The following is a 12,706-nucleotide window of genomic DNA, read 5'->3' as shown; positions in this document are numbered from 1 at the left end:
CGTTTTTTTATATGCAGATTTTTCAGATTTGAGTTTGATATACATGTTTTTCAGATCTGGAACAGACTTTGTAAAACTTATGGGAAGTCTTTTCGGAAATATTCTAAAATATAATGTACCAGGAAGTCTTCTGGAAGACATCCTGGAAGTTTTCTAGCGTATTATATTTTAGAAGACTTCCGAGAAGACTTCCCATAAGTCTTCCAAAATCTTCTAAAATATATATGCTAGAAGACTTTCAGGCTTCAATATAAAGGAGTACACATGTAAGTCTTCCTGAAAGTCTTCTGACGGAGTCTTCTTCCATATCAAGTGGAGTCAAAGCTTGTCTTTGTAGAAGAATGATCTATAATAGTTTTGTTTGTGGTCTGTTTTGTGATTTGCGTGTGTACTCCTTAATTCTGATTTTTTTTGTAAATATGAAGAGATATTAATAAAACAATTTGGTAAATATGTTCATATTCCACAATATTATTTTGCCAAAATTACTTGACATAATTGAACTTATTGATACAACTTCAATAGCAAAACACAATAACACAAAAAAATTAATCAAATTTATTACACTAAGGAGAAGAATTCTCAAGAAAACTTATTCTATAGAACACTTTCATTAGAAGTCTTCTGGGAAATCTTCTCGAAAGACATAAATTTAAAGCGGGAAATTGAAATATAAGCGGCAAATTTAAGTAGAAAATTAAATTTAAGCAGGAAACTCAAAATTTTAAGTAAAATTGAAATTTCAAATTTTTTGAAAGTTAAAAAGTATATCTTATGATCTAAGAAAACACATTAAACCATGTTACTTGATATTCTTGAAGTTACTTAATACTTTTGAAAATTAAAAATAAACATTCTTCAAGTTGCTTAACAAATTTACAAAAAATAACGTAGAATCGAAGTCTTCTCGAACCATTAATAGACATGAATTTCGATAAACTCATAATTAAAACCAGTTAGTTATTAATTTCATTCAGAGCTCAAATATCAACTAATATACATGAATTAACAAAAAAATATATTAAAAAGTCTTATAGTTTAGAGAAAAGGGTTGTTTTGCAATTGATTTTTTAACCTAGACGACTTACATGGAAGTCGTCAATCTTTGTTTGTTAAAAACACATTTGAGACTACCTCCACGTAAGTTGGTTCGTAGTCAACGGGACCCCATCCGATATTCACTCAGAGAAACACGCGCTGATATCTGGTTAAAAGTCAGAATTATTCGCATAACTATGAAACAGTTGGGGGGCATAGATTTGCGAGAAGACAGTTTCTCAAGGACGTAGAATGGCATATGAAGATGTGGAAGAGAAGCTGTAAAAAATGGAAGCATGTCCAGATAGGTTGAAGATGTGTGTACTCTACTTCTTATCTAGAATTCTTATAGGCAAGATCAGGACCAGTGACAAAGCACCCTCCGTGGATCCCTTTTTTGTAAGAGCTGTGAATGATTTGAGATGTGTAAGACTTTCCTTGTGGAAGATTATCATTTGAACCAACATTTGAGAGACTAACAGTGATCCATTGCACGAATGTTATCTCTCATATTTTGATCAAATGATAATCTTCCCCAAGGAAAAGTCTTACACATCTCAAGATCATTCACAGCTCTTACAAAAAAGGGATCCACGGAGGGTGCTTTGTCACTGGTCCTGATCTTGCCTATAAGAATTCTAGATAAGAAGTAGAGTACACACATCTTCAACCTATCTGGACATGCTTCAATTTTTTACAGCTTCTCTTCCACATCTTCATATGCCATTCTACTTCCTTTGAGAAACTGTCTTCTCGCAAAATCTATGCCCCCCAACTGTTCATAGTTATGCGAATAATGCTGACAGTTTAAACCAGATATCAGCGCGTGTTCTCTGAGTGAATATCGGATGGGGGTCCCGTTGACTACGAACCAACTTACGTGGAGGTAGTCTCAAATTGTTTTTTTAACAAACAAAGATTGACGACTTCCATGTAAGTCGTCTAGGTTAAAAATCAATTGCAAAACTAACCCTTTTCTCTAAAACTATAAAGACTTTTTAATATATTTTTTGTTAATTCATGTATATTAGTTGATATTTGAGCTCCTGAATGAAATTAATAACTTAACTGGTTTTAATTATGAGTTTATCGAAATTCATGTCTATTAATGTTTCGAGAAGACTTCGATTCTACGTTATTTTTTGTAAATTTGTTAAGCAACTTGAAGATATGTTTATTTAATTTTCAAAAGTATTAAGTAACTTCAAGAATATCAAGTAACATGGTTTAATGTGTTTTCTTAGATCATAAGATATACTTTTTAACTTTCAAAAAATTTGAAATTTCAATTTTACTTAAAATTTTGAGTTTCCTGCTTAAATTTAATTTTCTACTTAAATTTGCCGCTTATATTTCAATTTCCCGCTTTAAATTTATGTCTTTCGAGAAGATTTCCCAGAAGACTTCTAATGAAAGTGTTCTATAGAATAAGTTTTCTTGAGAATTCTTCTCCCTTAGTTGTAATAAATTTGATTAATTTTTTTGTGTTATTGTGTTTTGCTATTGAAGTTGTATCAATAAGTTCAATTATGTCAAGTAATTTTGGCAAAATAATATTGTGGAATATGAACATATTTACCAAATTGTTTTATTAATATCTCTTCATATTTACAAAAAAAATCAGAATTAAGGAGTACACACGCAAATCACAAAACAGACCACAAACAAAACTATTATAGATCATTCTTCTACAAAGACAAGCTTTGACTCCACTTGATATGGAAGAAGACTCCGTCAGAAGACTTTCAGGAAGACTTACATGTGTACTCCTTTATATTGAAGCCTGAAAGTCTTCTAGCATATATATTTTAGAAGATTTTTGGAAGACTTATGGGAAGTCTTCTCGGAAGTCTTCTAAAATATAATACGCTAGAAAACTTCCAGGATGTCTTCCAGAAGACTTCCTGGTACATTATATTTTAGAATATTTCCGAAAAGACTTCCCATAAGTTTTACAAAGTCTGTTCCAGATCTGAAAAACATGTATATCAAACTCAAATCTGAAAAATCTGCATATAAAAAAACGTTGAAATGGCTTAAAATAGAAAAAAAAATGAGTGGAAGATTATATAGATATACTTTTATAGAACACACAACGTACATGTCCAAGTGGAAGATGAGAACCATCTAGTTAAAAACATGCAACAAAAAGATAGATTAGTGAGAGAGATATGAGACAAAAATGAAAAATTCTTATAAAATTTGGTGTTTTCAACTCAAAGAGATTAGAGTGGGTTTGGAGAGTTTTACTTTGGAAAAAAAGTAAGAACTTTATACAACAGGAAGTTACCAAATGAAGAAAATCAGACATAAAAACTTACCAAAACGCTCAAATCTGTTATAAAAGGAAGACTCTGTCAGAAGACTTCCAGGAAGTCTTCTGAAAGTCTTCTAGTACATTATATTTTAGAAGACTTTGGAAGATTTTTCAAGACTTATGGGAAGTCTTCTCGGAAGCCTCCTAAAATATAATGCGCTAGAAGACTTCCAGGAAGTCTTCCAGAAGACTTCAGAGAAGACTTCCCATAAGTCTTCCAAAGTCTGCTCCATATCTGAAAAACAAGTATATCAAACTCAGATCTGAAAAATCTGCATATCAAAAAACATTCAAATAGTTTAAAAACAGAGAAAATGAGTGGAAGATTAGATAGATCTATCTTTATAGAACACACAAAAATACATATCTAAAATTAATAGATCTACCTTTAAATGAGTGGAAGATGAGAACCATTTGATGAAAAACCTGCAAAACAAGATAAACTAGTGAGAAAGACATGAGACAAAGACAATAAATTGATATAAAGTTTGGTGTTTATAAGTTCAAAGAGATTAGAGAGAGGTTGAAGAGTTTTAGAATGAGGAACATAACATTTTTGTTGCAGCCATTTGAGAAGAGGAGAGAAAATGTGTAAATTTTTCTGTATATATGGAGACAAAATTCCAATAAGGTTAAATATTTTCGATTCAGAAGACTTTCAAGTAAGTCTTCTAATAGAAGAATTTCTAGACGACTCACTTGTAAGTCGCTCAGAAGACTTCAATATTTTTAGCGGGAAACTAAAATAGTTTTAGAGGAAAACTATAATATTTTTAGCGGGAGTCAGAAGACTTTCAGAGAAGTCTTCTAATCGCCAGACGACTTAGATGTTAGTCGTCTAGACCCTAAATATAACCCCTAAACTAAATTAACTAACTACTTAAAAAGTGTTTACTAAACACATAAATAAACACTTATAGGTAAAATTTTAATTAAAAAAAACATTTAAGCTTTCCAAAATCTAACCCTAAGAATATATACAATACTATAACATATGTTGTCAAACCCTAAGCCAAAGAATATCATGATTAACTACTTTCACTCATCTATATTGAAATGTATTCAATTTTATTAAATCTTAATTTATATCACTTAAAATATTTATAATTACGTGATTTTAATTTTTCACTTGTCAAAATATTTTTTAAAAAAATTATTAAATTATTTTTAAGATCAACTATACCAGAAGACTTCCATTGACGTTGTCTAGACGATGCACAGTATCTCAGAAGACTCAGAAGACTTTTCGGGGGTATATTCGTAAAAATTAGTTATGTTTTTTTTGTTTGGTCACAAGAGGCTGGCTGTAATTTCACATGGCTTTTGGGTTACTTTTGCATTTGATTCAAGTTTGGGTATATTTTTGCAATCAAAGTCAACTTTTGAGTCATATTTGGCAAATCTCCTATACTTCTATGTATAATTGTTTTAAAAAATATAGGTGGTTTATAATATGTTATTTGATCCCGACAATCCCACGAATAGACTTCTATAAATCAAAGTGATTTTTAATATTGGAAACACTTTATATCTATATATTATTTCATCAGATTAAATATGTTAGTCTTGATTTGTATTCCTAAAAAGCTTTTAATGAAATATCAACACACGATTTCGATCACCTCCTTTTGAGTTTGTTCGAATAATAAGATATTTGATCATTCGTCTAACAATTCTTACTTTATACATAGTTAACATATACTAGAATAGTAAAGTATTATATATATTTTTATCGGGATACTCTTAAGTAACTAAAACTCAAAAGCGTAAATCAATAAAATAAGTAATTTGTTTTGTTGTTTTTAGAATTAGATGACTATTAGACCGAACTGGTGAATATACTAGACATACATTTATATTTTGATTTTGCACTTATATTCTATAACAAATTGATATATTAGATTTGAACACTAACCTGTAAATAGAGTTTGCCGGTGATTTTCTTCAAAAATTTGATTCTAAGATATGTATCTTTAGTGGAACTAGTTTTTTACAGATGTCCATCTTTTTAAATTGACACTTATGTAATTCACCGAATTCACAGAAAAAGTAAAAAAAAAAAACTCATATGATTGAAACAGAAATGAGAACGAAAACACAATTTTATAGAAATGGAAATGAAATCACTTACGGAGAGTAAATAATAACAAATCGAGAGCAGAAAACCTAATTCCATTTCGTCATTTTACAATTGGTGTTGCATATCTGGTTTTTGTAATTTGTGTCAGCCGTAAAACTTAATTTTCTTTTGTGAATATGAATTTTTAAAAATAATTAAAATAAGTAGTAATACGTTAACTCTTCAACAACAATGATACATTTAAGAGACCAAATTTTATATTTGTTATTTTGCGGTCGATAAAAATTGTAGTGTTGTAAAATATTAAAACATGAAGAAACTTTAATATATAAAAAACTCATGCGAATGGTTATCAATTAGTCTTAACTTAAAACTCAAAATTTAGTTATCTTCAATTAAGGTTGATATTTATTCTTTTCTTTAATCTTTTTTTCTTTTCTCTCCGTCGACAGATTCATTCTCCATTTTTCTTCATTTCATCTTCTTTCACTCTCATCTCTTCCATCTCTGTACTCTAGAAAGCTCACCAACAGGGGTGGAACGTATGTTGTGATCAACGGGTCACGTGTCCCCAACTAAAAATATACTTTTTTAAGTGACCATCTTAGTATTAGCTTGAATTCAATGAAAGTGCCCCCAGTTAATTCAAAATTTATGTCAAATCCCCCTACTAAATGCTTTCCTATATCCGCCCCTGCTCACCATTTCTCTCAGGTCTCACTTTTCAGATGTAATCAACTGGGAAATGATGAAGATGTGATGGAGCGACAAAGATGGAGACTCGCTGGGTCGAAGCGCCGAGGCTCACCCGAGAAGAAGACGCCCCGGAGTCTCTCTCTATCTCCCTTCTCTATCTCTCTCTCTTTCCCTGTTTTGTTTTATATGATTTTGTTTTTGATTTTTCTGGTAAAGGAAGGTAGATGAGGCAGTAAAAGATGATGTTTGGTGGTGATGCAGAGGTCCGAAGAAGAGGTAAAAGAAAAGAAATCGATGGAACCAATCGAGGAGGAAGATGCAACATAACAATAGAATCTCAAAATTTTCAAAGTTCCTGAGAATTCAGTTACCAATAACCCCTCCTAAATCTATATCGTGGAGATTAAAATATATACGGAAACTTATTGTACAAAAACCATTGACGTAAATAATGTCTCAAATACGAGAAAAAAAAACAATCAGATAAGTTTTCTTACGTCACAAAGAAGAATTCATTTTTATAAATCAAAATCAAAGAATCAAGCAAGATACGAACAAATCAAGAAGAATGAATTGTCTCTAAGGTTCAGTCACCACAGCTTTGGGTTTGTACATTGGAAGATCCTCTCCTAGAAGAAGCGATTTCAAGATCGCGTCGCAGACTCCTTCGTAGTGCACGATCAAGTGACCTCCTTTAGAAACCTCATGGTACTTGATCCATGCTAGCTTGTGGCACAAGCATCTCTGCAGCTGAAACGGTATCACTTTGTCTTCGTAGCCTTGCCATATGTGAACAGAGGAGGGGCTCTTCTCTCGTGCGGACGGAAACGGGTCCGGTAGGTCTGCCGGGTCGAAGTCCCAGTCAGCAAACGCCACTAAAAAGTCGCTTCTCAGCGTCTCAAAAACGCCGTGTTCTCGTAACCTCTCCTGTGGACACATTCATGAGCATTCTATAATGTGACTGATAACCACAGTTTTTTTTCTCCAAGTTATCTAATTCTAAAGTGACATCAGGTTTTCTATTTTAATATATGTAATTGTAACTAAAGATAATTTGGTAAAACTACAACGGCTATGGGTCTTTTTAGCACGTCATTTTGTCAGAAGCAAATTTAAGTAACATGACCTTTGACCATGCAACGCAAATCTAAGTAACCCTTCTATTCTCAGTCTTACAGATCTAAATTATAACACCGCGGGCGACATAATAAAAATCACTAGAGTACGAATCCCATTCAATCAAACTCCTATTTCTTTCTATCAATTCATTTTTCTTCAAAATCTAGCATAGAGGTATATGTCAGAAACAAATAAGTAGCATGAGTTTTATTTTTGTCCATGCAAAACTTGTTCAGTGAGTAAAACATTATCTTATAGATTTAGTCTACAACTTTAGATTTAGTCTACAACTTTTTTTTGCTAAATTTTGGATAGTCTACAACTTACAAAACTGGATTATCACTCCTGCAATATTAACACAAACCATTGAGCACACAAATCCCGTTCACTAACCTTTTTAAATTGATTAAAAATGAAAGTTTTGTCTGCTAATCAAAGTCAGGGATATATTGAGTGTACCTTTGCTCGATAATGTGATAGTACCATAATAGTTTATTAGTTTTAAATTAATGAATATATGAGAAAAAGCTTATAAATTTATATTATCCTAACGAAAGTATCTGGGTACCTTACTGAGCATTGGGAAGCCTTTGGTGTGCTTGAGGACTTCGATATCTTGGTCGTTGAAGTAATTAGCAGGGGTTTTCTCTAGCATTGAAGTTGTAGGAAACATGTTTTGAGTCACCCACCAATGAAGCAGTCCAGGGAAATATTTAGCAATCCAAAAAGACCATTTTAACACTTCTCTTCTGTAATCATTTTTCATCAAACTCTTTGGAATCGACGGCCAACGGTAGTTTACTACGGGAGCGACCATCGCCACTCCTGCTAGCCTATTAAATTTCATTAATGAGAAAAAAAAAAGAATTTTGATCGATCATATATAGTACAACAAAATACATTTGTTTTATATTTTGTGCTTTAATTGAATTGGATCAAATGTCAAACCACGTAATGTGGCTCACTATAGATACAGTACATAATAATCCTGCAATTTTGGTATTTATGAGCTCAGTGTCATAAAATAAAATCACGGTAAAAACTCTGAAATTTAAGTGTCAAAATTTTAATATTTTATTAATTTATAAAATCTTTAATTTTATTTTAAATTTATATCACTGAAAATATTTTGATTCAAAATAAATTAAAATATATTTCACAATTTTATATATTAATATAAGACCATACATATTTCACTTCCATTAGTTTATTAGACTAGTTGATATTTTTGTATAGCATCCTAAAATAAATATATTTTTTTTGATAAAATAACACTTCAATATTTGAAGTGAAATATATAATATGAACTGTTTTTACTGAAAACATAACCTATAATATATATTTTATATAAACATTATAGTTATTTATTTATAATTTTGATAGGAATTTATATATCTAAGAGTTATAAAAATTATTATATATCTTATCGAATTACGCCATATTTCAATTTTCTTAATTTAAAATCGACAAAATTTGTAAACATATATATATATATATATATATATATATATTTATTTATTTATTTATCAAATACTAAATTAATGCCCAACCAAAGCTAGAACTGAACTTAAAACAAAATCTTTAAGAATAATTTATAAGAGTACATGTATAAATAGTTGAAAATTCTCCTTTTCAGTATCATATTAGCAAGTGGTATACTAAAAATTAACACATCAACAACGATTCAAAGACTTTATGAAATTTCTTTACATTTCTCATCCTTTTATTATTTTCCCCAGATCAACAAAAATTTAGTAGTTCATATAGTTCATATTTATCAAAAAAATCTTAATTTAATTAAAAACATAAATATAACCCACTAAAACACATAAGTATTTAAAAGAAATAGAAAATATTCATAAGAACAAAACATATACAGATTCCCTTTTTTCTCAAGTTTCATAAAGCTAAAGCTAGAAAGCGAATTCCAAGAATTTGTTTTTGGTCATCGAATTCAAAGAAATTAACAAGAATAAAATTAATAAAATTCATAAGAATACAAATATGTGAATCAGTTTACAGTTTTGATTTTTTTTTTTACGTTTCATCAAACCAAAACCAACGAAAAAAATAAGAATTTCATAGAATTTCTCCCATTTTGGTAATCAAGCTTAGAAAATTTAACAAAAGAAAATTGGAATGCCACATCCAAAACTAATAATTAATTCCAAACCAATAATAAATTTAAAAATAAAGTCAGATTATAAAACAAAATACTATAACAAAATAATAAATTCTCCCGAGTTAGGGAAAACCCAAACATTTAGTAACAAGCAATTTTAAAAGTAAAACTATTTCAAAAAAGAAAATCAAGGGATTTTAGGAAACCCCTAATGGGTAAAGCAAAAACATTTCTCTTTTGCATTTTTGAAACTTTAAATTTAAAATCAACAGCATGCGGAGTTACCAATTTGGTTTACAGAGTCAATATGATCTGTGAATGCTTTGTTGTCAAAAAATAAAATAAAAATATTGACCCTGCAAATATGGATATGAACGTGTTGTCTGACAATATGGATATGAACATGTTGTCTGAGTTGCCCAAAAAAATAACGTGTTGTCTGACTATTTTATGATTTTGTCCAATCTTGAAACAATATATTTGCAACATGGCTTAGAAGACTTTTAAGCATTGTAATAAGTTGTATAAATTTACTCAATCTGTTTTCTTTACCTTTGTGGAATATGTTTGAGGCAACTCCAAACAGTGTATGAACCCATCGAGATTCCGATCAAATAAAACCTTGATCCAATCTGTAACCCATCCGCCAGTTCTTGAACATCGGAAGCTTCACTCTTCAGCGAACGTTTCGGATTTGGATCGCTCTCTCCATAGCCCGCTCGATCGTATAGCACAAAGTATATCCCAGTTTCTTCTACAAACTCCTGAGATTATAACTAAAACAAACCTCATTAGTCTTCAACCAAATCTCTATCATTTCATTTAGAGACTGTTGGGCTTAATCTATGGAAAATTGAAATTAGCTTTAGGCAGCTTTTCAGGCAACGCACATCAAATATTACAATTACAAAACTCTCAAGATTAAAAGTACAATTTTTAGATCAATGACCCTGAAAGGTAAGTAAACAGACAGAATTAGGAAGAATCGAGTAAATAAAAGAATAGTCTATACTTGTGAGACATTGAAGTTCATGTCTTTAGAGCTACCAAATCCATGTACAAGAACGATGGTGAACTTGGCATCATCCTTGGGAATACCTCTTTCCTTGTAAGCCAAGTATCTACCATCACGAAGTTTGATTCTATTTTGGGGATTTGGAGGTTGATCAGCCATTTTCGTTGACCTCGCGAAGAAGAAAAATGAAGAAGAAGAATATGTAAACCGTAAAGCATTCAAGAAGGAAGGTAGATCTAGTTGGAATCGTAAGTAGAGTTATTATTCAATACACATAACTGTTGAATAGCATTATTTGTTACTAAATATATAAAAACGGGTCCCCCTTATTGATTCGCTTATGAACTTTAATAGAATACTAGATCGTTTTTCCGCGCTACGCGCGGATATATACTTTTAAATTCATTTACTTATAGCATATTTTATCATATCTAAATTATCATCTTAATTTTAGAATAATTGTGTTTATTTGATCATTTACAATTTACTTTTCCCATGAGGAAAATCTAATCTTTTTCTTTCATAAAAAAAACTTTTCATTCTCTTTTCCATTATCTATTGTTACGCTTCTTCTCTGATTCCGGTTACTCCCTTAGAGCTGGAGTTGGGTCTTTGATTTTTTTTTTTTTTTTATCATATTTTGTTAACTGAGATCATCTGGTTTTCTTCATGTTCTTCTTTTTGGGTAACATAATCAAGTTTTGATTTTGTTTTTTTCAGAAAATTAATGAGTTTATTGATGATCTCAATGCAATGTTAATCGATCTTCTTTGCTTGATATAGCTAGTTAAAGCGGGTTGGGTTTTCTTACCCTCCAGATCTGATTTTATCTTTGAAACCATGTGCTGTTTTGTTTGTGTTGCATGTCGTCTCTGAGCTTTCTTTGGGTCACTATTGGTTTCGATCTTCCACCTTCTCGATCTTTCGAGCAAGTTTGAACTCGATTGTGAGTTGTTTCGCTCCTTTTCATTACCCTTAAGATTTGATCAAAATCTCTTCTTCCATCAAGCTTCACATAGTGTTTCGAGTTCTCTTCTCTGTCTCTGCCATTCCGGTTGACGACTAATGAACTTAATTGTTCTGTTTCCTGGTGTATGAAGCTTTGGTCTTTATATTGCATGTGCTATTCTATATAGCAGGAGACGCAAGCCAGAGGTCCTAGTTTGGAGTCATCGCCTTGTCTTTGTTCAAAGGAGCTCTATTGTAGTCAACATGCATTGTTTTGTTCTTGGTTTCTTATGATTTGATCCTTGCTGTTGCACAGAGCTATTTTAATGTGAAATAAGTTTCAGTTATAGTATATGAAATGAAAAGGAGTAACCTGAAATGTAGTTTGAGTTACCTTTTTCCTGAAATGTTTTGCAAACTTTACTTCTATATAAGATTTGAAACATTTTAGGAACAACATTTCATATAAGTAAAACACATCAGAACAAAAAATATTTGTTCAATAATGCACTTAAATTTATTAATATTGTTTTATGTAAATTTTTAATATCGATTATTGTTGACTGTTTTAGAACTCAAACTATCTAAGATTTGTCTAAAAGTGCATTATTAAATAGTGAAAATATTAATTTATAAAATAATATTAATTTGAAGCGTATTAAACATACTATTAAATATTAGTGACCAATATTTTAGTTGTAGAAAAAATATTTATTTGTACTTGATTTTTTTATAATGTGTAAATGTTGTTTTTGTAATTTTTTTCTAATATAATTTTGATAACATTATAATAAATAAGTTTATATCTTATTTGGTGTCGGACTTCTGTAAATTAATATACAGTTATGGATGAATTGTTTGCTAATTAAATACAAAGAATAATAGTGTACGAACCAAAAGGTCTATTGAAAAAATAATTTTTAAAACATAGAAGGAAAAAAATAGAAGCGGCATTTATACATGAACATCACTTTTAGAATTTTTGGAGAAACAAATGCATATTCTAATTTCTTGAAAATTTTAATATAAAACTTTACCCCAAGTTTGATATCATTTTTTAAATTTATCTTTAAAAGATAACTATTTTCTTTAATATTTTAAATTTAAAAGCTAAAATTGACATTATCATTTATAAATGTTTGATGGAGACAAACAACATTTGTGACGGGGACATTTGCTGGAAACTAACTCCTCCTTTGCTCCTGGGAGTTAGACGGACATTGTTTTTTTCTTGATATGCTTATGGCAGAAAAGATACAGCCAATGCCTTAGAGGACTTGGTAGGAAGATCAGGTCCATTTACTTAGCTCATCATCACTTTTTTCTTCTGACCATACTTCTTCATTCTACTGAGATATGAATTGCCTTTGT

General features: G+C 30.5%; 1 protein-coding gene across 2 annotated transcripts; it reads right to left on the bottom strand.

Annotated features, from left to right (window-relative positions):
- Nucleotides 1–6,592: 6,592 nt before the first annotated feature.
- Nucleotides 6,593–10,660, bottom strand: LOC106347675. 2 transcript variants are annotated; one of them, XM_048774175.1, is made up of 4 exons: nucleotides 10,385–10,660; nucleotides 9,925–10,136; nucleotides 7,819–8,083; nucleotides 6,593–7,058 (listed from the first exon to the last, which is right to left on the bottom strand). In XM_048774175.1, exons 1-4 carry the CDS (start codon nucleotides 10,544–10,546, stop codon nucleotides 6,711–6,713), a joined length of 987 nt encoding a protein of 328 aa, XP_048630132.1. In that variant the 5' UTR covers nucleotides 10,547–10,660; the 3' UTR covers nucleotides 6,593–6,710. The 2 variants fall into 2 exon arrangements, with proteins under 2 accessions (XP_048630132.1, XP_048630133.1); XM_048774176.1 differs by having other exon boundaries at nucleotides 9,925–10,148; nucleotides 10,385–10,610.
- Nucleotides 10,661–12,706: the final 2,046 nt, after the last annotated feature.

Source organism: Brassica napus, unplaced genomic scaffold, assembly GCF_020379485.1.
Source record: "Brassica napus cultivar Da-Ae unplaced genomic scaffold, Da-Ae ScsIHWf_2941;HRSCAF=3726, whole genome shotgun sequence".
Lineage (NCBI taxonomy): Eukaryota > Viridiplantae > Streptophyta > Magnoliopsida > Brassicales > Brassicaceae > Brassica > Brassica napus.
Note: the sequence above shows the minus strand (reverse complement) of the source record. Positions and strands in the feature narration are given on the sequence as shown.